At 48.9% G+C, this 27,330-nt stretch overlaps 1 protein-coding gene across 15 annotated transcripts in view; it reads right to left on the reverse strand.

Annotated features, from left to right (window-relative positions):
• Nucleotides 1-27,330, reverse strand: part of SLC39A11 (solute carrier family 39 member 11) — a 404,898-nt gene that overhangs the window by 218,756 nt on the left and 158,812 nt on the right. For 13 of the 15 annotated variants that reach the window (XR_013354911.1, XR_013354910.1, XM_077854073.1 and 10 more), the window contains one exon: nucleotides 6,946-7,087. Coding sequence is in view for 13 of the 15 variants with exons in the window: in XM_077854073.1 (XP_077710199.1) it covers nucleotides 6,946-7,087 (142 nt within the window). In the remaining 2 variants the exon portion in view is untranslated. The remainder of the gene's footprint in view (nucleotides 1-6,945; nucleotides 7,088-27,330) is intronic. The other 2 variants (XM_077854080.1, XM_077854076.1) reach the window with 1 other exon arrangement.

Here is a 27,330-nt window from a genome sequence, read left to right on the forward strand (position 1 = left end):
TTAAGAGGTGGTCATACTAGATTAGGGTTGGTCCTCAATCCAACAACCGGGGTCTTTACAGGAGAGAGGAGAGGGGGGATTTGGACACAGACACACAAGGACAAGGCCATGTACCTATAGCGGCAGGGGCTGGGGGTTGAGGAGGCGGGATGCAGCCACAAGCCAAGGAACGCCAGAGTCTCCAGAAGCTATCAGAGCCTTTAGAGAGAGTGTGGCACTACTGACACTAATTTCAGACTTCTAGCCTCCGGATCTGTGAGAGTAGGAATTTCTGTGGTTTGAAGCCACCAGTTTGCAGTACGGCATTAACGGCGGGCCTAGCAAGCGAATACCATCAGGACAGCACGTCTACCCGTTCACTTGTGCATTCCTATGGATCTCCCCCAAAGTTACGTAAGCCCATCATCTCCCGGGCTGGCTAGCTTTTTCCCGCCCCTTTAATTTCACTAGCACCGACGGCACACCTGCCCACAGCCTTACATCAGACCTCAGATCACCTGGCTTACTTTCTTGGTGCTGTTTTCACCCTTATTCAGCCCTCTTCCGTACCACTTTCTCTGTGGCCCCAGCGCATCGGCTTTGAGTCTAACAGACTAGGAGACAGAAATATAGTGAGAGGACCTAAAAGACAGAAATAAGGGGGAACCTGGGTGGCTCAGTGATTGTCTCCCTTCAGCTCAGGTGGTGATCCTGGGGTCCTGGGATTGAGTCCCGCATCGGGCTCCCTGCATGGAGCCTGCTTCTCCCTCTGCCTGTGTCTCTGCCTCTCTCTCTCTCTCTCTCTCTCTCTGTGTGTGTGTGTGTGTGTGTGTGTGTGTGTGTCTCTCATGAATAAATAAATAAAATCTTTAAAAAAAAAAAAGGAGAACCCTGTTCTCTTGCTACCTGGTATTCCTTTAGGCTGATTACTGGCCACGGGAAGATGACTTTTTCAAAGTTGCCAAGTGCTGCTATGGGCTGAGTCATGTGCCCCTTAACTCCTGTGTTGAAGCCTTAATCCCTGTATCCCAGAATGTAATTGTGTTTGGAGACAGGATCTTTCAAGAAGTAATTAGGTTAAAATGAGGTCACTAGGGTGGGTCCCTAATCCAATCCGACTGGCAAGGAGAGATAAGGACACTGCGGGCACACACAGCAGGGAGACCATGTGAGGGCCCAGGGAGAAAATGATCACCTACAAACCAAGGAGAGGGGCCTCAGAGGAAACCAGCCCAGGCGACATCTTGACCTCAGACTTCCAGTCTCCAGAACTGGGAGGAAGTAGGTTTCTGCTGTTTAAGCCACCCCCGATCTGTGCAATTTTGTTATGGCAGCCGGAGCAGATTTAACCAAGTGCCAAACTGCCTCTAAGCCCAGGCCTTGTGAAAATGCACTCCCCAAATGACTGCCTAGCTTAGGAAAAGGCACAGGGGCAGGAAAAGTGCCACTTGAGTGTAGTGTTCAACATCAGGTGAAATACAATGCTCTTCAGAAGCACAAGAATCTGTAAAAGGTATGCACCTAATAATGTTTCCAGGAGCTGGGACATGCTAACTGTCACTCATACCACCCACGCAGAGCCCTGTCCAAGGGGGTATTTATGTTTTACCTCCTTCTTTTATTCAACGTCCACGATACTAAAGCACTCCCGGTGATTATTTTTATTGAACACTTTGCTCTTCCTCCTTCTGCAAAATATTTTCCTATTTCCCTGCATTAAGATGTGGCACATTTTAATAGCTCCAGTGCTGTTGCCACGTGCTGGCAGGTTTGGTTCATTCCCAGCCTTTTAATGAAGAAACCCAGGTTACAGGCCCTAGTCCAGAAAGGAGGTAGCAATGCCAGGACCTGCCTATGTTCCAGGCTCCAGACAATCTCAGGTCAGGAGAAGACTTTATTTTTTTTTTTTAAGATTTTATTTATTTATTCATGAGAATACACAAGAGGAGAGAGAGAGAGGCAGAGACAGAGGCAGAGGGAGAAGCAGGCTCCCTGCAGGGAGCCTGACATGGGACTCAGTCCCAGGACTCCAGGATCATGCCCTGGGCTGAAGGCAGACACTAAACCGCTGAGCCACCCAGGCTGTCCCAGAAGACTTTAAAGCGTTCCCTAGGGACGCCTGGGTGGCTCAGTGGTTGAGGGTCTGCCTTTGGCTCAGGGTGTGATCCCGGGGTCCTGGGATCAAATTCCACATTGGGCTCCCTGCAGGGAGCCTGCTTCTCCCTCTGCCTCTGTCTCTGCCTCTGTTTGTCTCTCATGAATTAATAAAATCTTAAAAATAAATAAATAGATCTATAAAGTGTCCTTTAACAAATCAGTTACAGGCTGGTGGGTAGGGGAAGGAGTCTAGTTGCTAAAACCACATACCAAGACATTACATTTACATTAAAAATTGTGAAGTGATTCTTTAATCTTTAGAGGTCTTACTGATAAAGTGTCAAAGTTACTCATATACATCTCGTGACAAACCTAACACACTATGTTAGAGACCTGATTACAAAGAAACATTCAGAATTTCTCCTAGGAGCTACATCTGATGCCCGATAGATGTAAGTTTACTAAATTTGACCCTCAGTATGGGTGACAGAAAGAGCAACCCCCTTCAAGGATGATGTTGAATATATGGAAGAAGAAAGAAGTGATTGTCACAGGAGCTTGGAAGCTGTTTAAATAAGTTCTTCTCTGGGCGCCTGGGTGGCTCAGTGGGTGAGCATCTGCCTCCTGCTCAGGTCATGATCCCAGGGTCCTCAGATGGGGTCCCGCATGGGGCTCCCTGCTCAGCGGGGAGTCTGCTCCCTCTGCCTCTGCCCCTCCCCACTACTTGTGCTCTCTCTCTAGATCTCTCTCTCAAGTAAACAAATATATATATATATATGTATATATATATATATATATTTTTTTTTTTTAAGTCCTTTCTGCTTCCCTAGGATTAGGCTACTGCAAGGAATTTCGGTTCCGAGGTAGTCTGACCATTGGGAGTTGAACACACGCGGATGGACTTCTAGACAGAACCGGCAGCGGTCTCCCGAGAAGGGATTTCTCCCTGCAGTGCCCTCCCCTAGCACCCCACCCCTATCGAAAAATATAAAACCGCCAAAGGCCAAACAGTGTCAAAATCCACCTAGGAGGTTCACCATCCTGCTAGGGAAACTGTCCCCAGTTAAAATGCAAACGCCTGAGCAGGAGTAAAACACTGTCGATTGCTGGGTACCTCCAGGCTCAGCAGTTTTATCCAATCTGTTCCCAGAGGTGCCTAAGGCAGGATGTTTAACTGGGAAAACAGGGGAGAGTCCTAGGTTAAAAGAGGACAGTATAAAAAAAAAAAAAAAAAAAAAGGACAGTATGATACCTGGAGGACAAATGAAGGTATCCTGAAGACAGAGAAGGGTATCGGAGAACACCTGAACTCCATCCTGCTTCTGAAGGGATGAGCCCAGTAGGTGCTAATCTGGGGGTCCTGTGCTTGGGAACCTGCAGTCAGAAGAGGCAAATTCTCCCAAGATCAGATCTGTCTCCACAGGAGGATACTATCCAACAAGTCAGTAGCATAATCAAGAAGGAATTCAAGATTTCAGACTAAGATACAAACAAATAAATGTTGCTGGTGGGCTGGTGATAGCAGCTCATGCAAACCTATAACCCGCTAGGTCTGTGTCGCTTTCATTTTGCAAAACATGGCTTCTAATTGGCCAAGCCATCTAGTTAGACTTATGCCTGCCAGGCAAGTTCTCCTATTATAAAAGAAAAGGGCATTAAGGAAAAAAAATCTGTTTCTAACTAGAGTTTCTTATACCTTATGCTTTCCTGACTCAAGTCCTCTCCGACAAGCTTTGGAAAAGTTTATGGACAATAAACAGGTGCCACTTCCTAACTAAATAATTTCCCAAATTAAATCCACCTATTTACCGGAAAATAATGCCTACCCCCATTCCTTCCACGGATACGCAGAATTATAGACAATTCTCCATCTGCCCAATGCTAATGGATCAATGGAAAAAAATACCTCACTCCTGAAAAAAAGAGTTTCAACATCTGCCCTCAGAACAAACAACAGACTGAAATGGGTAGTTAACTATTAGTAAAAAAAAAAAAAAAAAAAAATGGCCTGATTCACTTTTTTACTACCGTCCTTGAACCTAGAGGGATTACTAGTAGAAAGAAAGAAAGAAAGAAAGAAAGAAAGAAAGAAAGAAAGAAAGAAAGAAAGAGAAAGAAAGAAAGAATCGAACTGAATGGGGAAGGTTCACACACACACACACAAAAAAAGAACCACCCCAAGATCTAGATGAACATCATGGGTCATGAAGCCAATCTGAAGTGTGATGGATGTTATAGACCATTGGCTTGTAAAAACACGTATTATTTGGCATAAAACTGCATGAGATATATGAACCCTTTGGTGCCCATTCATGGACCCCAGATGCACAGAACCTCTGGCCTAATTTCCAGAAATTACTCAACAATTTAATTGCCCACAGGGACATACCTACAAAAAGGCTCTCTGCTACATTCTTTATAAAAGCAAATGACCGGAAACAACCTACAACGCCATCAAGAGGGGATTAATTAAGGAAGATCATGGCCAGTAACAAGAGAGGGATGAATCTCTGAGCATCCCGGGAAACAAAGGCCAAAACAGGTTGCTCGCTGAAAAACATGAGGTAAGAAACAATGGGCTAAGCATGACCGTATAAACATAATATTTCAGAACAGATACACAGGAAACTAGAAACTGTGTGTGTGCCTGAGATGGAAGCCTGGACCATAACTTCAAGCCTGGGTTTGAAGTTGGAAGAAAAATTAACTTTTCTATTTTTAATCCGTGTTATTACTTTTTTAATTAAAAGAAAATTTGTTGGAGAGAGATAAATAAATAGCTGGATCGAGAGAAAGAGAGAGAGACAGAAAGATTGGTGGTTTTAAAAGAACTTCTGGTCCAGCTAAGTCCCAAAATATCCCCAGCCTTGAGAATAGTTGATCTCGTAAAACATTTGGCACCAAGACATAAATAGGAAAGTATCTCATAAATGCTTTCCCGAGCTCGGCGGGGCTGCTGCCACCGCTCAGAAGAGCTGAACCTTCTCTCCCACACTGTGGCTTTTCTGGCTTTTCCTCTCACTGAACCAATTATGGAACATTATAACAGCAGCACCAATATTATTTTTTAAAGGCTGATGTTATTCACTAAATACTCATTAAGCTGATCTCCTTGCTCCATTTACAGCCAGCTTAAGGGCAGATCCAGATGGCACAAATAATGCATATTTGGGCTTGATCTGCATGCGGCCAGTCAGCAAATAGCCATTATCAGCTTGAGAGTCTCCAATTGCCTGACACCCACAGCTGTGTCCAGGTGTGCAGGAGAGCGACCTTCATGGAGATGGCCGGGCTCCCTGAGGTTCAGCAAACCATTTTTGTGATGGTTTTGCATCTTTGCATCTTTGCCTTTGCATCTGACCACTTAGCAACAGCAACCGAGGGTAGCTCAGTAACGGGCTGTGCCTTGGTGTTCCTGAGCAGAGGATGGGACTTCATCTCCCTGCCACATAGCCCTCCCTCCCTTCACTGATTCACCCTGGGTTTCCAGGAAGATCCAAGAGTCCCGGAAGGCTCTCCTGCACAGCCAACTCCCCTGGCCCTAGGTTCTTATGGGCCCGCTGGACAAGGTCTATCAAGGGGAATGCCACTGTTTACCCTTTTTGATTGACAGGCTATGAACCCTTACCCTCACCCCCATCCCGTGGCCTTAAAGATAAAAAATGAGATAGAATAAAATCTGGCCAACTTTTATCCCAGAGAAGATTCAGAATGAGGACTTATATAAAGTCTTCAGAGGGCTACGCAAGAGTGCCAGCATAGTAAGAGTTGCTAGAAGCTTCTGTCTCTGTGTTCCCAGGGTTGGGCATGAAAAATGAAAAGCTTTCTAGAGGACAGCACCCTGTCCTGGTCTCCAGATAGTTCCCAACTCTCCAAAGAAGGGGAACAGAAGAAAACACCCAAGTCGCTCTGATTTGAGTATGAATGGTGTATGGGATTGGAGACAGGGCACAGAATTTTTGTGCTAACCCTCTTTTACGTGAGCTGATGTTAGATGAGTTGGCACTTCCTGTTAACATCCCACCCAGGAAGTTGTAAGAGGCAGTGAGGATCAACCCGAGTGGGGAAGATACTCCACGAATAATTCGTGCAGGACCCCATCGGAACACAGATCGGCGAGAACGGGCATCGCTATAACTTCTGTACATTGAGTCCCCCTGAGGCCTAGAGATTGCCTGAGCCTACACACAGTGAAAAGATCAAATTAAAATACCTCCCGGAAACAGGAAAGGACTGTTCCCCCTTGAATCACTAAGGCAAAGACCTGTCGCCAGTCTGTTTCTCCCCGATTCATTCAGGAGAGAATTCTGTGCAAGAGGGGAGGCACCCCGTTCCCAGCATCCTTTCTGTGGTTTTAGTCTCCAAGTCTGTGGTCTACAGAAGAAGTGGGGAAGGCAGGGGAGGCACACATTTTACAGCATGGGAATTTGATAAATTCAAAGGGATAGAATGGCATCCACCTCTCCTCGTGCTACGTGGGCCTTAAATTCACCAAATGCCCTGAGTGAGCGAGTGATGATGATGAGGCAAGGAGGGGCAGTCCTGTCCTGAGACTGGGAGATGGGGGGACAGAGGGACAAATGCCAGATGCTGTAACCCAAATCAGCCCAGGCCCATCTGAGGGGTCCCTGTCTACTTGGCCATGCCTGGGAGACAAAGAGAAGGCCCTGTGAGCTCCAGTGTGGCAAGCCAGTGGTCTGGAGAACAACAGGAAAGGAAGGCACGGGGCCGAACACCAGCTCAGCCCTGTGCAATGCTGGGGTAAGTAATCTGGAAGGACAGAACACTGGCCATTTCGCTCATCATTCCTCTGCCACCAGGCCCAAGCCTATGCTGCCTAACTCAGCCCAGGGTCTGCAGGGAGCTTGCCTGAAAGAAGCCCAGCTCTACCTATCCGGATGGAAAGTTCACTCTCAGGGAAGAGCAGCCTGGGACCCTCAGTGTCAGACTTCTTCGTCAACGCAGGGGCGAAGTTCAGTGCCAGGGCCGTCGGGGGGTCCTCTGCTGCACCCTGAAACAAGAAGCAGTGGCGTCACTGTAACACCCCCACTACCTTCACTCCCCAGACCCCTCCAGCTCAGAGCTGCCCAGGCAGCCTGCTAGTCTCTACCACCAGCCGTGCCAGGGCTGGACCAATGCCAGACCCGGATGTCAGGCCGGGCTGGCTCACAAGGATGACGACAAGCTTTCAGGTTGTAGAGCTTTTGGTATGATAAAAACTCTGAGATCTGAGGGTCAATCGATGCTGATCTGAGAAACGGGAAAAACACATGCTGGGAAAGATGGGGCCCCATCCCACGGACAAGGGACCCAAGGGACTCAGCCCTTGAACTGTCCGAAGAAGCCTACATGGCAGGTTGTCTCGGACAGCAGCCGTGCTACCAGGACAAGGTCAACATTTGTAGGAACTGACCACCTTCACGTTTCTCATGAGATCCAAAAGAGAAAAGATCCAAACAAAGGTACCTCAAAGGAAGGAAACAATGACAGTCTCAGGGACCCAACATATTTGGAGTAAAGTCCAGATGGACCTTAAGACAGCCATGTGGCCCTTGTGCTTTGTAGCTAGTTAAGGAGACTGTCTTTGCATTAGGTAGGCAAAACTTTGTTTTTAAACATCCGCATGTTTAGTTAACAAATGGTTATAGACTGCCCACTTTGTGGCTACTTGGTGAACAAGACAAAGTCACAGCCTCTCATGGAGCCTATGTTCTGGGAGGAACAGATAAATGAATCCATAATGGGGCCAAGCTTCTCTTCCATGGAAACCCACTGACCCTGCTGACTGACTGCTTACTCAGGATCCCAAAGGAAATGAGGAAGATGGGTAAGCACCCCCAAAATGGCTTTCATCCTCCACTTTCATCCAAACACGCTGATACTAGTTGCTAAGGGAAGGAAGGTGAGTAGATCATTTAAATGGGAAAAAAAAAAAAAAAAAAAAAAAAAACAGATACTTTCTGAAATCCAGGCAAAAATAGTTCCAAATAGAAGTTTCTGTTTAAAATACATGTCTCTAGTACGGCAGAGAAGACTGGTGATCCAGTCCTTGTAACGCATCCGTTTATAAGCAACTACTAAAATTCTTGGTTAAGCCTCTTTCATGAAGAAAGTTTCATCAAAGTCATGCCTGGCTGTGTCTTACACACACACACACACGTACACACGCACACAGGCACACACGTGCATGCACACACATTTGTTGTCCATTTGTGGATCAGGAGTAGAAAGAGAATCTAATAATTCAGATATTTTAATTCATTATTTCTTTCCAACTACATGTTTGAAAATGAAAACACAAGCCCTTCTTCTCACGTCTTCCCATTTGTCCAATACATCGATACTGTCCTAATCGTTTTACTTGCAACATCCTCCATCACACATTAAAGAAGGGGGCTGGAGCACCTGGGTGGCTCAGTGGCTGAGCATCTGCCTTTGGCTCAGGTTGTGATCCCAGGGTCCTGGGATCGAGTCCCTCATCGGGCTCCCCACAGGGAGCCTGCTTCTCCCTCTGCCTGTGTTTCTGCCTCTCTCTGTGTCTCTCATGAATAAATGAATGAGATATTTTAAAAATAAATAAAATTAAAATAAAGAAGGGCGCCAACACCTCCTTGAACCTTGTTGTAAAGAGGGAGAAAAAAGCTTCATGGCCTTGTTTGAACTTCCCCCTCCTTTGGGTCCTCGGTCCCTTTATGGAGTCCCAGTGGCTGCAGGATCTCCCTTACTCTGTCCCTGGAAGGAGCACAAAGAGAGGCAGCCTGTCACACCATATCACAGTCAAGGTTGGCGGTACAGATGGACAGACTCGTGGGGACAGAAGGGGCTTTGAGGGGGCCAGTCTCTCCCCCTGTAGAAACTCCCTCTTGGCACCCCCGAGTGACAGCTGGTGCCTATGCTGTGCCATGGGCCAGCTAGTCACAGCTCTTTGTTTGTTTATATGCTTTAATTATTTCTAATTCTATGCCTCACGCTGACATCTGAGGAATTACTGCACCAAGAAAAGACGTGTTTCACTACGTGATGGTGATTCGGCTGATTTTCCTTCCTTTGTCTTCCTTAACAATGTGATTTTTTTTTTATAATGTGATTGATGCATAACTGGGGAAAGGATATGGAAAGAGAACCATTTCATTACAGCAGAAATGCCACAGCATGCAGACGCTCGACGTGGCTTATCTGGCCCATTTAGCAAGGTGCAGCTCCGAGAGACCTGGTTGTAACTGAGAACCTTGGTTTCTCGGCCTCAGTGATTCTGTGGCCCGGGGGGACACTGGAGATGGCACTTTATCTGTGCAGGGGTCAGGAAGGGGAATGGTACTGGAAACTAATGGGCAGAAGAGGGGTGGGGGGCTGCTAAACATCCTAACTGCACAGGACAGCCCCCCAGTAAAAAGTGACCTGGCCAAACGTCACCAGGCTGAGGCTGAGGAACACTTAGAACGATTTAGGATGCTCAGGGCCCCCAAAGCTCCACATCTTGTCAGGAACGCTGGAAACTCACAGAGTCTCTTTTTTTTACTGTGAAGATAAGAATTTTGCCACTTTTTCTAGGAAGACTGCCTTGCCTGCCTTCGTGTCTCTGGCAAATTCTTTATTTTTTTTTTAAGATTTTATTTATTTATTCATGAGAGACACAGAGAGAGAGAGAGAGAGGCAGAGACACAGGCAGAGGGAGAAGCAGGCTCCATGCAGGGAGCCCGACGTGGGACTCGATCCCAGGTCTCCAGGATCACGCCCTGGGCTGAAGGCGGCGCTAAACCACTGAGCCACCAGGGCAAACCCCTGAGCCACCCGGGCTGCCCTCTGGCAAATTCTTATGAAGCATCAACTGTGTATCAGAACTAAGCCAGGTTCTGGCAAAAAAAAAAAGTAGCCAAATCCTCCTGCCTTAGTGAATCTTGCAGTTCTCCTTCCAGAGACAGACAATAAAGTAACAATAAATATAAAATAGAGTGCCAGGAAGTGATAATGCAAGAGGAAATGGGAGTTCCAGCCAGTTAGCAAGGAGTTCCCAGAAGAATGGGATATGTGTCCTGGCTTTTGGTTTTTGGGGTTTTCAAGTTTGGGTTTTTTGGGTTTCAGCTTTGGGTTTCAGCGTTGGGCCAGGTTTTGCTCCAGCACCTGACAGGTGTGCTGGCAGGGCGGGAAATAGTAAGGATGGAGCGCTCCTCTAGATAAGATACTGAGGGAGGCCTCTCTGAGACCGTGGTGTTTGAGCGAAGACCTGAAAGTAAGGAAGAAGCCACACTGATTTCTGAAGACCGAGTTTCCGGCAAGGCACTACAAGGCAAGCCTCCCCCTGCCCTGCCATCTCCTTTCACTATTTTTAAAAATATTTTATTTATTCATGAGAGACACACAGACAGAGAGGCAGAGACATGGGCAGAGGGAGAAGCAAGCTCCATGCAGGGAGCCCGATGTGGGACTCGATCCCAGGTCTCCAGGATCACCCCCTGGGCCTAAGGCAGATGCTCAACTGCTGAGCCACCCAGTGTCCCTCCTTTCACCATTTTATCCCACCTGCAACTTCACTTAGAAGGTGTCCTTCTAGGGGCACCTGGGGGCTCAGGCAGTTAAGTATCTGCCTTTGGCTCAGGTCATGATCTCAGGGTCCCAGGATGAAGCCCCTCTTTGGGTTCCCTGTTCAGCGGGGAGTCTGCTTCTCCCTCTCCCTCTGTTCTCTCTCTCTCTCTCAAATAAATAAATAAAATCTTAAAAAAGAAGAGGAAGAAGAAGAAGAAGAAGAAAAAGAAGAAGAAGTAGTAGTAGTAGTAGTAGTAGTCGTCCTTCGAAAAGCTAAACAAGGCACTTGACGGGATGAGCACTGGGTGTTATACTACATGTTGGCAAATCAAACTCCAATAAAAAAATATACAAAATAAATAAAAATTAAAAAACAAAAATAAATAAAAATAAAAGCTAAACGAGGGCCCAGGATATCCCACCTGTCCCAGCCCCTCCATGAGCCCCACCCCACACCCAGCCTTTGAAGGCCTGGGCCCAGCTGTGCAGCAGGAGAGCCACCGGGAGCGTCCAGAGTGAAGCCGAGGATAGCTTCCACGGCCCATGCCTGGCGACGCTCCCCACGCGTCTCTGGGCCCAGACAGCGGCCGGCCTCCAGCACTCCTTCCAGACTCGCTTCTGGGATTCTAACATCCCCCACCCTCCGCTCTCAAGGCGGATGAGGAAAACAGAAATAGAAATACATCCCTCGGAATTTCAAGGAATGGCCCCTGGGGGAGATGCTAATGCTGCTTTGGTGGCTTTATCATAACACCCAGGAAAGTGGGGGGAAAGTCAGGAAGCCCCTGTGGGACCATCCTGCAGGATATGACCCTACTCCTCACTCCCTGGAGCCCCGTCTGCTCCCCGAATGCATACACTGCAGGTGGAGGGGGCACTGCTTTGAACACAACCTGGGCTGGTGCACCGGTGACCAAGACCTCAGGGAGAAATTCCTCCTCTGCACCCTCCTCTTGCTTTGCTGATGGCAGCACAGCCCTCTTTACTTGGTGTTATCACCACCTTACATTTCTGGGACTTTTATTTTCTTTTTTAATCTTCTGCAAAGCTTTTCCATTTGTGTTCCCCACTGCATCCTTGCCAGCCCTCTTACCTCAGCAAGGTGAGAGCGTGATCCCTTCAGGGCAGACATTTGACTAATGCAAGCTGCTCTTGACTCTCAACCATCAGAGGGGGATGGGTCCCCCTCCCCTCTCTCTGGCAGTTTCGCTTGTGCAGTTTGGGGTTGCTGTGTCACCAAACATCAAGGTGCCAGACATGCAGGCTCCTTCCCAAAGTACAAGATTGATTTCTTCTGCACCAGCCCCTCCTCCAAGTCCGCCTCCAGCTCTTCCCAGACCCTCCCTATCCCCAGCCTCCCCTCCGAATCCAGCGTGGCCCCAAAAGCAGGGAGGGGGCTGCTGGGAGGCACCAGGCAATACCACCCAGGGCCATGGAACTTGAGACTGCTGTCTTCTTGCAACAGAATTATTATTAATTATTATTATTATTATTAATGGCTCAAAGCAAGTGTCTGGTTCAGAACAAACACAGCAATTTCCACCCACTCTGGAAGGGCTGTGCAAGGGGGCAGGAGCTGGAGAATAATTAGCACTTTCCAGAAGCAAAAGAGAAGGAATGGAGAAGAAAGGAGAGAAGGAAGAAATAAAATCGGGGGAGGGCAGATGAAAGCAGCCCCACAATATGCCTGATATGACGATGTAAAGGCTTCAGAAGATAATACATATATCTCCTCTAGGAAATACAGTCCGGGTGCCACTCATCAGGGTGTGCAATGCCAGGCATGAGGGAGGACAACCACTGGTCACTGAAGTTTCTGGAGCCCCAGAGAAATGAGCCCCACAAGGCAAAGCCCAGGGCACAGCCAAGAGGCTACAGTCGTGCCCAGAAGAAGAAGTCTATCTGGGCAAACGGAAACCCCCTGCTGACCCACAGCTGGACACATGCGGCTGGGAGCTAAAGCCCAGCAGCCCCCAAAACTCATTGCAGGCAGTTTGACACATTTGCTCCAACTCCCAATGGCCAAAGTCTGTGTAGTCCCCTGTCTCTGGCTCATCTCCCACCAGGATGTCAACCGCTCTGAATAACTGTCAGGGGAGAGCAAAGTAGGCCACCCCGTGATACTCATGGGGCACACTGCCTGCCATGTTCATTCAGGCCGGGGGAGTCCTGGGGTGACTCTGAGCTACCCCAACCCCATGGAGTCCGGTCTCGTTAACTGAGGTTGGCTAGCCGGTCAGGGCTCTCAAATGACGAGTGAAGGGAAAGGTCGGAGGATTAATTAGTGCCCCTGCCAGCCACCCAGACACAGCTAAAGCGAGGCAGTGTTCCACCCAACGGAGAAGGGAACAAGGGTCCGAGAGAGGCTGCAGCCCCTCCCTGGGGACTCGGGGCGAGCTGATGCTAGGGCAGGTGCCTGGAGCCCCTGTGGGCTTTGCCTCCTCCCGCTGCCCAGCCTCTGCCTCCCATCATCCCCACTTAACCCAGACACACAAGGTGACGTTAAATAATTGATGCTGTTTTTATTACCGGGAAATTGCAGTCGTAATGACACTCGTAACACAATCTTAAATTATTCCACATAATGGAAAAAAAATTAAATGTCGCCCCTGATCGCCAGCCAGAATAGGGATGACACTTACATAATAGATGACCTTCTCTCCCAGGGAGCCCAGCAGCGTCCTGCTGCCCAGGGCCTGGCTGGCCTAGGGGTGACAAGTGGCTGGCCTCAAAGCAAACAGGGACACAGAATGGTAGAGACACTGAGGCAGAGGGTACAATCCTGCCTCCGGCTCCTTCAGGCAGGACGCTGCTGTCTTTCCTACCTCAGTTTACCTATGTGTTCAGGGATCATAAGTCATAACCAGGAGCCTTAAAGACGAGAAGACACAGCTCAAAGTACTTGGCTCCTGCTGGTTTGCCCTGCCCGAGCACACTAGGAAGGCAACTCAGCTTCAGTCCTCTCTGCCTCTGGCAACAGCACAGCATCCCATCAATGGCCAGCAGGGCAGGTTTCAAGCTGGATGCTAGATACCTTTAAAATCTTGGCTGAAGAAGACTGAGCTTCCTCCTCCAGGAAGCTTTTCTAAACAGACCCAGCCTAGTTTGGGTTAAAAATGCCTCCCTCGAAATAAGTCAATCGGAGAAGGACAAACATTAAAGGGTCTCATTCATTTGGGGAATATAAAAAATAGTGAACGGGAATAAAGGGGAAAGGAGAAAAAATGAGTGGGAAATATCAGAAAAGAAGACAGAACATGAGAGACTCCTCACTCTGGGAAACAAACAAGGGGTGGTAGAAAGGGAGGTGGGCGGGGGGTGGGGGTGACTGGGTGACGGGCACTGAGGGGGGCACTTGACGGGATGAGCACTGGGTGTTATGCTGTATGTTGGCAAATTGAACTCCAATACAAAAAAAAAAAAAAAAAAAATTCCTCCCTCTCGGGACACCAGGGTAGCTCAATGGTTGAGTGTCTGCCTTTGGCTTAGGTTCTAGAGTCCTGAGATCAAGTCCCGCATCGAGTCCCACATTGGGCTCCCCCCGAGGAGCCTGCTTCTCCCTCTGCCTATGTCTCTGTGTGTGTGTCTCTCATGAATAAATAAATAAAATCTTTTTTTAAAAAAAGCCTTCCTCTCTGTGTGCCCCCTGGACATCCCACACATGCTCCTGTCACAACATTTACCAAACTGTGCACAGTAACTTGGAGCATCCTTGGCGACCTCAAGATCGTGGGATTCTCAAAGCAGGAGTCGCGTCTTCTGGCTCTCCCGTCGGGGCTCAGTACAGGGCCAACGTTCACTAACTCCATGAATCTCCCAAGAACGAAACAATACTACAAAAATCTCCAAAGTGAGGGGGGGGAATGTTGTGTGACAGACAACACAAAGACCCAGGTGACCACAAAACGTTTAGGTCTTGAGAGAGATGGAAGGGGGGATTCGTGTAGAATGAGAAAGAAAAGACTGGAAATATTCAAGGCAGTCTAGCTAATGGCAAGAAGTGGGGCTTCCCACTCACCTTCCTGCCTCCGCTTCTGCCTTCCTGATGATGACGTATGATCCTCAACATCAGCCCTGAGACCACGTAAGGGGGGGTAGCCCCCAATCCTATGGCTTGCCACCCGAAGGCTCCATGTCCACTCCCCTTCCTGGCAGGAAGGTTCAGAGCAGGACGGCCCAGCTCACACCCCTTGAAGTTAAGACCTTTCCGCTCTGAAGCCCATGACCCCTTCCAAGGCCACATCTTCCACCTTCCTCCCCATGTCCTCCCTGACCTCAGCCCAGAGCTTCACGATGGCAGAAGCTAATTACGGACCTCTAGCTATATTTAAGCTATGGAAGTCTGCTATCACTCAGACTATCTTTTTAGGGACAAGACCTTCTCCTATTTCTGATGCCAAATTACTATTCATAATCAAGCCTATTTAATCATATAAAACAGATCTTAACGTACCGCACAGGCTCTGCAAAAAGATACAGCTCTCTGAAAGCCTGCAAAGACAGCCCTCCAATAGCTGGCCCAGGTAAGTGGCTCTATGCTTGTGTTCCCAGGAGCCACGTCTTCTGCGAGCATGGCTGACAAAGCGATGGGGGTTGGCAGATTTTCCAAGCCATTACGTGTTTTCTTCTAACTCGCAATACAACTTTTCCTTAAAACAAAAATATAAATCTAAAGAAATGCAGATACCTAGGCACACTGAGGTATTTTCTTTGTAACCCTCAATGATTACCCATCACTTTTAACCTACTTCTCGGCCTACTCCTAGAATTCATTAAATAGACCCATATGATCCACACTGTGCCTTTTCTGGCTTCTCAACAATTTGAGGACCCCCCAGCTGGGCTTTCTCAAGCAACTCTTTCTTACCTATGTTCTCCTTTTGAAAGGTTTCAGATCTTACAGAAATCTGCTAAAAGATAAGACTTTTCTTTTTTTTTTTTAATTTTTATTTATTTATGATAGTCACAGAGAGAGAGAGAGAGAGGTGCAGAGACACAGGCAGAGGGAGAAGCAGGCTCCATGCACTGGGAGCCCGATGTGGGATTCGATCCTGGGTCTCCAGGATCACGCCCTGGGCCAAAGGCAGGCGCCAAACCGCTGCGCCACCCAGGGATCCCAAGATAAGACTTTTCTTTACAAGAAGAAGAAGAAGAGGAGGAGGAGGAGGAGGAGGAGGAATGCATGTGTATCAGATACTTATTGCTTGGTAACAAAACACCCCAGAACTTAGTAGCTTAAAGCAATAATCATCATTGCTCATGAGTCTACAATCAATGGGTCACTGCTGCTGCTCTGCTGTCTAGGCTCTGTCAAGGTTGACTGGACTCATAGCTCGCCCAGGGGTTGGATGGTCTAGGATGGCACATGCATCTGGCAGCCCACAGGCTGCTGGCCAGGAGTTGTCTGACTCTTGGCTGGGAAACATGGATTCTTCTCCATGTGGCTTGTCATCCTCTAGCACGCTACACTGGGCTTAATTCATATGGTGAATTCAGGGTTTCAAGGGCAGCGAGATAAGGCAACATCCAAAGTCAGGTGCTGTTCAAGTCTCTGCCTGGATCACATTTGCTACCATCCTATGGACCTCAGTAAGTCCGTGACTACCGAAGGCGTGGATACATATGCTGTACCTCTTGTTGGAAGGATGTAGTGTCAGAGTACGGATGACAACTGGGAGGAACCTGTGGCCGTTTTTGCAATTGACCACAGAACATGCACAGACACGTAAAATGTTGCACCCCTCAGGGAGCCCACAAACCACATTGCAGCCCTGCATGGATCTAACCTATACACAACTGCTCCAGATTAAACCCACAAATTCAGTCTCATTTGCCAAAAACAGTGCTTCTGTGATGGGGACCCAAGGACACATTCTCAGAGGTCTTAAAGTTTTATATAAAACATTTTTAATTTTGTGTTTTCGCTTCAGTGATAATCTACAAAAAAAATAATAATACCAACAATCTAAATCACTAAGGTAACAACCCCACTAGACCCAAATCCTACTGCTTGACTTCAGTGCCTTTGTTTGCATTCATGTTTACGACCCAGTTGGTACCAAGCAGTACCACTCCTGTCACTGAGGGCTAATTGCCGAGCACAGATTCAATAGACAGATTATGTGTTTGAGCCAAGCTTAGGTCAAATGACTTCATGGAACCCTGTACAGATGATAGAGGCTTCCAAGTGGTTCTAGGACAGCAGCAGGAGAGCAGACTCCATCCAGTGGCTTTCGCTGGACACGTGTGCCCGAACCAGTGTTAGAGAAAGCAACTCTGTTTGCACAAAACGTCTTGTCGTACCGTGCTCCGCTTCTGCCCTCTTATATTATCATATGCGATCCTCCGTATCTTCTTGGGTGTAGACTGACAGGCAGCAATACTACCTCCCACTATGGGCCAAACTTCCCCACCACTAAAATTCACATGTCAAAATCCTAACCCTCCAGTGCCCCCAGGATGGGACTCTATCAAAGGTAAGATCTTTAAAGAGGTAATTAAATGAAGATGAAGTGTGTTGGGTTGGGATGTAATGTAATTTGACTAGTGTTCTTTCAAGAGAAGGAAATCTGGGCACAGACACATGTACAGAGAAGACCATGTGAAGACTCATGGAGAAGATGCCGAGCGACACGCCAAGGGGAGAAGCCTGGGATGGATCCTTCCCGCGGGGCCCTCAGAAGGAGCCAACCCTGCCAATACCTTCACTGTCTGGGACTTCCAGCTTCCAGAACTTCCAGCTTCCAGAACTAGCCAGTTCTGTAAGCTATTCATCTTCTATTGTCTAAGCTGCCCCCTCTGTGGTTATTTTGTTATGGCAGAGTCCAAGTGAACTCCCCAGTCCCTGCATTTTACATTTGAGGAAACCAAGTCATAAAAGCTAATGACTTACCCAACACTGCACCATTTGTCAGAGGCAAAAGAGGGATTTGAACCCAGAACTTCTGACTTCAAGTCTTACCTCCTCCCACCACCAGGCTGTGGTCAAGGCAACGTACTAAGGCAACATACCCTTCCAGAAGTGACCCCACCACCACTCACTCCACATGGGGGTGTGGGAATGCGTACACACTAGGTACAACATCGTATGAGAGTTGTCTGAGCGTGGTGTTCACAGGGGGGTGATCGGGACCATGTGGTTTCTCCAGGCCTGCCACAGTCCCAGAGATACGGAACCACAGACTTCCACTTGTTGTCTCACACAGAACGGCCAGGTAACCCTCACATCACAGGTACAGAGAAAAGGAAACTAAAGTGAGAGCTTCTGAGGTGACAGCCCAACCTCATAATAACTGGGTCTCCAGGCAACAAGAACCTAGAAGTCTTATTGCTGGGAAAGATGGCCTAAAATGGAAAGTAAGACACGGAGGAGGGTCATCAGAAGGGGCAGAGGTGCCCTCGGCGCCGTGCTGAGGGTAATGAACTATCGCACACCCATTCAGGGGATCAGAGAAGCAGGCACCAGCTCCGACAGACCAGGAGAGGAAGAGTGGGGTTGAGACCCTGACACAGCTTTTGTGTTCTTGTTCGTGTCCAGGGCTCCCCCCACATCCCAGTGGGGGAAGGACAGAGAGAAAGCAGGGATGGGCGGTGGTGGGGCCCCTGGGTGTGGGGAGGCATCCAGCCCCACTCAGCAGCATCAGGTCCTGGGGGGATCTTGACTACCAAGGTCTGGAAGCTTCCAATCATTTCTGAAAATAGTCTGTGTGCCTCTCAGTGATTGTGTCTCTGAGGCTGAGACACAACAGCTTCCTAAACAGGACTGTGGCCAGGGTGTACGGCCCAGAGGAAGCCGGTTGGGAAAGGTAGAATCAGGTGGCCCAAGGAGGGCAGAAAGGGGAGGGGTATTTTGGGTAAGGGTGGCCATTTTGAGCATTTTTATGCTAAGGAAACAGTGTGCAAACCACTTCAAAAGAGAAGCTCTGGCTTTGAAGAACAGACTTGATTTTTTTTTTTTTAAATGGGGCTTTATCCCAGGCATCACTCCGCTTGGAGCAGAATTAATTATTCAACGTTATCTGGGCTTGATGAGCACTTGGCAGCTGAAAATGTACCAAAGCTGCCTGCGTCTAAGGAATGATTTTCCACTTCCTGCTGTGGGGAGGTGAAGACCCGCATCTTCCCCCCTTCTTTCATTGCTAAGCCTAAATTCCAAAGCAAACACCCGAGGGGAGACCCACAGACTGCTTGTGTGATGTTGCCACTGCTGCACAAAACGCCACCCATTCGGGGGCTGCGAGCATCTGTCATTTCCTATCTTGGTTTCCAGAGGTCAAGAAAAACTAGGTCCTTGGCTCAGAATCTCATGGGGCTGAAATCAAAGCCATGATCTCATCAGGGGCTTGGGACTGTCTTCCAAAGACACTGGTCATTGGCAGGATTCAGTTTTGTGTTGATGAAGAACCGAGGTCTGCCTTTACTTACGGGCTGTTGTCTAGGGACTGCTCCCGGGGATATGCGTCACCGGCAGGTCCTTGCCATGCGGCCCCCAACCGTAGGCTATTCACAGCATGGCTGTGTTTCTTCAAGGCCAGCTCAAATCTCTCTGGCCTCAGGAAGGGGCAACTCCTGCTTTTGAGGGCTCCCCTGATCAGCTCAGGCCCACTCAGAGTAACCTCCCTTTTGATGAACTCAAAGTCAGCTGATGGATACCCAGAGCAGTAACCCAACTGGGATGAAACCCCAAGGAGGAGAGGGGATTCTTCAGAGTGCACACCAGGGCCTGCAACTCTCAGGGATTGCCTTCTACCCACCACATGCTCAAAGTACAAAACTCTTTGCTCAGACATGTCTTTCATCCTGAGATTTCTAGTCCAAATTTCCCTTTTGATGCCTAAACTGGGAGCGATATGCTATGGACAAGATCTAGCATTCCACCAATTCTTTGTAACACAAACTTTCCATCAAAGTCCTAACCTCACCGCATATAGAGTCTTCTAACTCAGTAAACCATGGCAAGTGGAGGAAGTGGCCCATGAAAGTCCAAAGGTAAGCCTGGTAGTGATGCCTCCCTGAGGAGAAGAGAAGAGTAGCTTGCACAGCTCTGCGGCGATTTAGAAAGGGCAAAGAAAGGTGTCCAGGTGGCTCCGTTGGTTAAGTATCTGCCTTCAGCTCAGGCCATGATCTCCTGGAATCGAGCCCCACATCAGGCTCCCTGTTCAGCAGGGAGTCTGCTTCTCCCTCTGCCTCTCTCTCTCAAATAAATAAATAAAATCTTAAAAAAGAAAGGACAAAAGAGCTTGTCAGGGCAAGAGTAGCCAATCAAGCCTGTGGTCCTACAGTTTGACCTTTGGACTAAGAGACAGACCAGGATAGTCCCCAGGCCACTGCAGGACAGTGTTGGCGTGCTAATGAGTTTGAAGGGAACAGATTAGCCTCGAGTTATAAACAAAGGGCTAATAATAATAAGGCCTTGTTTGGTGCCAGGATGAGCCACTTGGCTTTGTCAGAGTCCATGGTTATGCTAGACTCCTAGTTCTCCCATCAACTACCTCACAGCTGGGAGCCGAGGGCCTCCCAGGGAAGGTAAGGATATAATCAAAGCGATTAAAATCCTTCTCAAACACTAAAAACTGGGCATAAAACTATTCATTATTAACAATGTCAGTAAGACCATTATCCTATGAAAAAGAAAAAGAGGAAGAAGAAATTATGCGTCACTCCACGTTCAGAGTCAAGTCTTAGCGCGAGATGCTTAGGCATCGGGATGAAGGGGATGCCAGCAAGAATTGGGGAAAGTTCAAATTAGGATAAAAATAAAAGGGAGAGGACTACTGGGTGGGGAGGAAGCCAGGATGGACGGCCTCGGAAGGCTGCAGGGACAGGCAGGGCTGACACCACCCCCAGCACTGTGAAGCCTGAATAGGAAGAAAGCTCTGCTGACACCACACTTCCACCTCTTGCTTGTAAAACAAGGGGCTTCGATGTGGATAATGCGGAAGGCCTGTTCTGCACCCAATCTTGGATAAATTGACAAATCGATAATAATTCCGGACAAAGGCATCTGTTCTCGCTCCACGGGGGAATCCCACCAGCCACACCTCCCCTAACCTTCCAAGCCACTTCGATGGTGCATCTTGAGCAAAAAGCCCTCTACTGCAAGGTGGGAATTCATCACCGTTGGATCAGGGTGACAAGCCCGCCAGGTGACAAGACCAGCAGAGAGCAACAGTGGAGTCTAGACCCAAAAGGACAACGGGGGGCGGGGGGTGGTTGGTGGAGGACAAGGAGCTGCCATCTGTAGTAGCACAGAGTCCCAGGGCTGTGTTTTCTCAGGCAGAGGCTCCTCATGGGAACGTTGCACCCAGAGGGCTCACGAGAAGAAGAATGCCCAGCTCTTCTGAGGGTGGACTCTGGGTTTCAAAGCTGAGAAACATGTGATGCCCACACAAGCCAGCCCAACTAGCTTCCCAGCATGGGCATTTCTCCCACGAGGATTGCCTGTAGACAACTCCCTCCCCACCACACAGGGGAGCTGAGCAAACACCCACAGGTGGAAGATATGTGCGTTTTGAAGATGATGGTATTTTCAGAAGTTCACGGACCCGCAACAGTGAGAAACTGTACCTTTTCGTGATAGACACAGCACCCCGCTGAGATGGATATGCATCCAGGAGCGTGTGTTGTGTGCGTGTGTCCCCGTTATTTGGAAGACCCAGACAACAAATCTATCCCGGTGGAAGTCTGAAATTGGCCTCCACAGCATAGCACCCTCCCGGGAAGGAGACCAAAGGGCTGACGTGTCCGCAGATCCTGGGAGGAGAAAAAGCACAAGTGTCTCCTCCCAAACCAGAAAAACAATCCATCATGGAAAAGCTCCGAGGGTCAGGGGAAAGAGCCTTTTGTCAAAAAAACACAAACACATCAGCGGCAAAAAATAGCTGATGGCTTTTCTCCAGCACGTATCCGCAGGTAAAATGCTACGTGCAGCATCCCCACTGCGCACCTTCGGAGCAGATGGAGGAGGCTGGCAAATTGGCCTCGGATGGACCAGAGCGAAGGCTGGAGACACCGTCATTGTCAGGATGTGTGGGATCAAGGAGGGGGGTTAGTATGTGGGGTTCCTCCGCTTTTGTTCGCTTCTGCCCTCCATTGATGCTGTTTCTCCACGGGAGCAAACTAACGTCATCCAGACCCTTCTCCCCACCCGGCATCATCCCCCATCTGACCTGAAACAGCACCCTGCATGCCTGCGTGGGCACAAGGAGACAAGATTAATGTGTTCCCTCTGGGGACCTGGAAAGCAAAGTTAGCGTTTGGTAGTAGGAGCAAATCTGGAAAATTAGCTGTTGCCTCCAAAACCCCATGAGCTAAGGGGGCAAGCGGGAAAGGACAGTGTCCATTATTGAATTAGGAGGGGTTTTCCCATGAAGGTAAATATGGACAAGGCTCAGTGCAGGAAACAGTTGGACAGATTCACTGCAAACTGCTTGCTTGAGATGGTTCCCCCCCCCCCCCCGACCATTTCTAAGACTAGGACAGTTTGTGGAGAGACCTAGGTGAGGGTCTGAGGGCTCCTGGCAACGCTTGAGGTCACACAGAAAGGACTAATGGGCAGTCAGACCCCCCCCCCCCAGCCACCTGACTGCTGCCCACCTGTGTATGGACCAGGTGGGTGGGGCATGTCATGTCTACAGTGGCCCCACCTGCCACGTACACCTGCCCCACTGGTGCCTGAGCCCTCCTCACAGGGTTGGCAAGGCCATGTGGGAAAATGCAAGAGATTCACTTTCAAGCAAGATATAACCAGTCTCAGCCCCAGATTATTCTACTCTCAGCCTCCCAAAGAGTTAACTAAAGGGGAAAAAAAGTACTATTTATGATTTGGAGGCGGAAGGGGCCATGTGCTGACTTCCCAAGCCTTGGTTGTTCTGGCCCCTGGCAGCCCCCTGCAGGAGCAGGGGATCAAATCCAGAGACCTGGACTCCCCTACCCGAAATGCACAACTCATGGGTCAGCACAGGAAGCTAGTGCCACAGAAGAGGAGGCCACAGTCCTGGTGGCTTTTCCCAGGCCTGGGACACAATCCCCCAGCTAGGGAGCCACGCTGTCGGCAGGAAGCAGGACCACAGGAAAGTTTCAGGGTTAGATGTGTTAACGGAGCCCTGGCCTAAGGGAAGGATGGGCAAACTGTCCAGTTCCTGGGACACCACTAACGTGGTTTCAGTTGTGGCCACCAGGATCCAGCCACCCAGGGAGGGCTCTACCTTCCTAGAAGGTCCAATGTGGGAGAAGGAGACAGGGGGTAGAGTGAACAGAAGCTATAGCCATGGCAACTGTCCACTAAAGCAATTCCCTGGGACAAAAACAGGCCAGCTCCAGAGCTGCAGAGCACCAGCCAGGGAACCAGAAGCCTGAACAATATGCCATTTGTGTTCTCACTGGCTCTCTCCCTCTTTTCCTCTCCCCCCCGCTCCTCTCCTCCCCTCCCTGGGGGTGTGTGTCCCTCTCTCTCCTCCTTCTCTTTCTCCCTCTCACACACACACTATATTTTCTATGGGTATTTTCAAGACTCATGTAAATACACAGAAGAAACTGTCCAGAAGGAGACACGCCAAACTCATCTTCTGGGTTTCTGGGGAAATGCAGACCATGAGACTAGATGGTGGTCAAGGACAACAGACATCAGTCTTGTCTTTAATATGTTGTAGAGATCATGAAGCTCAGAAGGCATATGTGACACATACAGTTCATCCCAGAATATCTCAGCCTCTAGCGTATTTTCCCCAAGCTGGGCATTCCAGCTGCTGGGGCTCCTCCTCCCCCTCCTCCTCAAATGGACTCATCCTGCCAGAGCCTGGGGGTTGGTCCCCAGGGGTACCCAGCACCACTAGCTTACTACACTTAATCCAGAGCTTCCCAATACCCACAGAGCACTTACTTTTTTTTTTTTAATTTTTTTATTTATTTATGATAGGCACACAGAGAGAGAGAGAGAGAGGCAGAGACAGAGGCAGAGGGAGAAGCAGGCTCCATGCACCAGGAGCCCGACGTGGGATTCGATCCCGGATCTCCAGGATCCCGCCCTGGGCCAAAGGCAGGCGCTAAACCGCTGCACCACCCAGGGATCCCGAGCACTTACTTTTTGCTCAACTAATTTTAAAAAGCCCTAGACCATTTGACCTTTATGCTTTCAACAGTTTAAAAACCAGGTTTTTAAAAATAAGAAAAATAATCACTACATAAATCAGGGTCCTTTGATAGAGAGAAGATACCAACAGACTATACTCTCTCTTCCTCACCACACCCAAACCCCTCCCCAGAAAAAAAATAAATAAATTTTTCCTCTTAAGCAAGAACCTGCTGCCTGAGCTTGCAACTTCTCGTGGCTGCAGGTTCTCATCTTTACATTAGCAATACATGTAGCAATACATTAGCAATGTTTATTTGGGCTGGGAAACATGAGCTAATTACAGGTAACAGGCCCTTCATCAGAAGCTGGGCTTTCAGGAACCAGGCCCACCGCACTAATACAGGATTTCCCTTTTATGCCTCAAACAAATAGCATCCTGAGTATGTGTGTGGGATTGCCAGAGAGGCAGGGAAGAGAGGCCGCTAATAACTGAAAATATATAGCAGTCCTATCAACTTAATATCTACATGAAAAATCAAGCTTTGATATCTTGCTGAGGGCAAAACTCATCGAAGAGAATTAAGTCCACTGTAACACACCAGGATTTGCCCCAGAAGGCTCTCATTTTATGCCTATTGAAAAGGCGATTGGAGGATTAGCTAAGAGAACAGCAACCCAGGGGAGCCTGAGTCAAAGGACTGTGAGTCCTGGGGTCATGTTGGGCTTCTAACCTCTCCAGGGGGTAAGAGGAAGGCTCCCCATCAAAAGCAAAGCAGAGAACCAATGGAAAGTCATTTCTCCTGAAAGGACTCCTGCAAGCTCACATCATGGGGCCCAGCAAGCTCTCCCCTGTGTTCCCTTGTCCACGCCACCTCTGTGGGGCTCAGTGTCCCTGCCTGCCTCTCCAAGGGTCAGAGCACAGGCTGATGGTCAGCAGAGCCTCCCCTGTGCTGCCGGACAGGATCACCTGCCTCTGAATCAGCCAGACCTCTCATTTCTCGAATTCTATGCTTCTCTGTCAATCCCTGCTTCCCAAAGCACAAGGCGAGAGAAGGCAAGACACAGTGATCATGAGCGCTCGCTCACCCTGGCTGTCTCTTAGGACAGGTTTGAGCAATGTTGAGAACCTGAGTTAAAATGACTTTCAGCTGCCAGTTACCTCTAGAATCTGCTTATAGGAACAATCAAGATTTGTATTCACCATCCGTCACCCAACAGGTGCATGCACACACACTCACTTCCTCTCCCTCTCTCTGAAAATCCATTTATTTATCAGGTGGCCGGAAATAAGCTCTGGGTTGATGGTTCAACTCTATCTCCCACAGGAGATGGCATGACATCCTCGATTTTAATGAAAACCTCACCCCTTATTCCCAAACCCCTCCCGACGGAGAATATGTTTTCTCCTATTTTCCACCCAAGTGGAGCACGGGCATTAAAATCACACAAGTGAGACCACCATCACCCTTGTGATCAGTAGCTCTTGAAGGTACTTTGGCTCCCATTCGAGCAGAGTGACATGAACAAATGTGAACTGGTGGTTCTGGGCAGCCGCCGCTCAGCCCGGGCTGGGGCAGAGCATGAGGAGCACACCTGTGGGCCAAAATCTTCCTTCCTCAGAAGGGTGACCCCTCCAGGAGGGCTGCTGTCAGGAGCCCATGGCTCCCCCAACCCAGTGTAACTGGGCACACAAGACCGAAACTGGTTTGTGGTTTGTTTAATTAAAGATGAGAAGCTGTAGGTGGTGAAGGAGCTGTAGACCTCCAAGGCAGCCCTTTCGGGGAGTCAAGATTTTATCTACAAAGCACCTATCGTTTGCAAAAAAGGGGCTGAAATCCGCACTTCAGGCAAAGTATGCAGATCCAAGTCCCGCTTTCCAACCTGCTGGGACTTGAGCTCTCTAGAATGAGAATGAAGACATTTATGTAACGAGTTTAGCAGGACACCTGGCAAGTAATAAGCCCTCAATTAATATTAGCTGTGATGATTATCATGCTCATCACTACATGGAGCACCATGACTGGGGCTGACTTAGCAGTGGAAACCACAGGGAAGAAGGAAGAAAAAATGCCCTCAGTGTGGCTGCAACAAAATCTCAGCCACTCGGATGTAAGTGAGCTTGTAAGAGCGTATCCCACCGTAGAAGAGAAAAAGACATTTCCGGGTGATGAGCGCCACTCTCTCTCCCTATGTGGCAGGTGACAGCCATCGTGGCCTATCCCTTTAGGATAGGGAGGGCGAGGACGGGTGGACAGAAGGAGGCGGGGGAGGGTGCACAGCCAGGCCCGGTTTGGGCATTACAAAATAGATAGCTCCCCCCAACCCTTCCATTTGATAGATTCCCTCTGCGGCCTCCCCATCCAACCAGAAGCCTAATATTTACCCAGTGAAAGCAGGGTTTGTGTGCATTGCCATCTAAAATCCAATAAGTACGGAGACAGAAAAGAGGCTGCCTGCTTATGAGGCATGAGGGCAAATACAGCCAGCTCTTTAAAGAGCCATTGAGCTAATCAATACCCCTCGCCTGCTTCCATTCAGGGGCCCTGGACCAAAGGAGACTTCATAATTATTTTCCATTGTTACCTCCCTCGGAGAAGCTTAAAAAGAAAAGGTCGTTGTTTCTAAGTTTTGTTGTCCTCTATTTGCCAGCAACGGATTATTTCCTGGGGCCTGTGAGGCTCCCTTCGCAGACCACATCAGCCAAAGTCAGTCCACACAGGGCCTCGTGGAGCTGACTTCAGAAGCAGGATGTTGTTCTACCAAGGAAAAAGCTCCAGTCATCGGTTGCCTGGCCTCCTGCCTCCCTGAACCTCCACCCGAACAATCTCTGCCAGGGTCAGGTTTTGGACAGACCTCCTGTTGGACATTCTTTTTCTCTGTCCAGAACTCAAAAAATAAATAGCAGACTCTGTGGGAGGTTGGGCAGGAAGGAGGAGGATGCTGTGGGTTGCTAGAAACCATGACCAGCTCCTTCAACCTAGCTCCTTCCTCTAGAGGGACCACACAGGCTTCCAGCTAAGCCCTGTGCCCGCCATGGATACCCATAAGCCTGGTTCTGCTTGTCCTTTTTTAAAGAAATGTGAACTAACAGTAAAACAGTAAAAAATTATGGAAGCCCTCTTTTCCTTGCATGAAAATCATTTCAAATAACTAGTTAAGATGAGGTTTGATTAGAAGAAACAGAAAATCTGGGGCGCCTGGATGGCTCAGTGACTTAAGTGCCCCACTTATGATTTTGGCTCAGGTCATGATCTCAGGGTTGTGGGATTGAGCTCCCACGTCAGGTTCCAGGGTCAGTGCGGAGTCTGCTTGAGATTCTCTCTCTCTCCTTCTGCCCCTCCCCCAGCTCGAGCTCCTGCTTTCTCTCTCAAATAAAAAAAGAAGAAGAAGAAGAAACAGAAGATCCTACCATAGCGACTTGAACACATAAAGGGCTTATTTGTCTCAAGGAGCAAGGAGGCCTGGGGTCAACACAATCCAGATCCATGGCCCCAATGCTGCCAAGAGGAACCAGGCTTCTTCTGGCTTCCTGCCCTGTCGCCGTAACCATGTGTGCTGAGGTGAGGAGGAGATGAGAAGGAAAGCCCCCCACTAAAGACATCCACCAACCCCATCACCTGGGTCTAGCCACAAGGAAGGCTGCCAGATTGAGGCTTATA

Source organism: Canis aureus, chromosome 16 (assembly GCF_053574225.1).
Source record: "Canis aureus isolate CA01 chromosome 16, VMU_Caureus_v.1.0, whole genome shotgun sequence".
Classification (NCBI taxonomy): domain Eukaryota; kingdom Metazoa; phylum Chordata; class Mammalia; order Carnivora; family Canidae; genus Canis; species Canis aureus.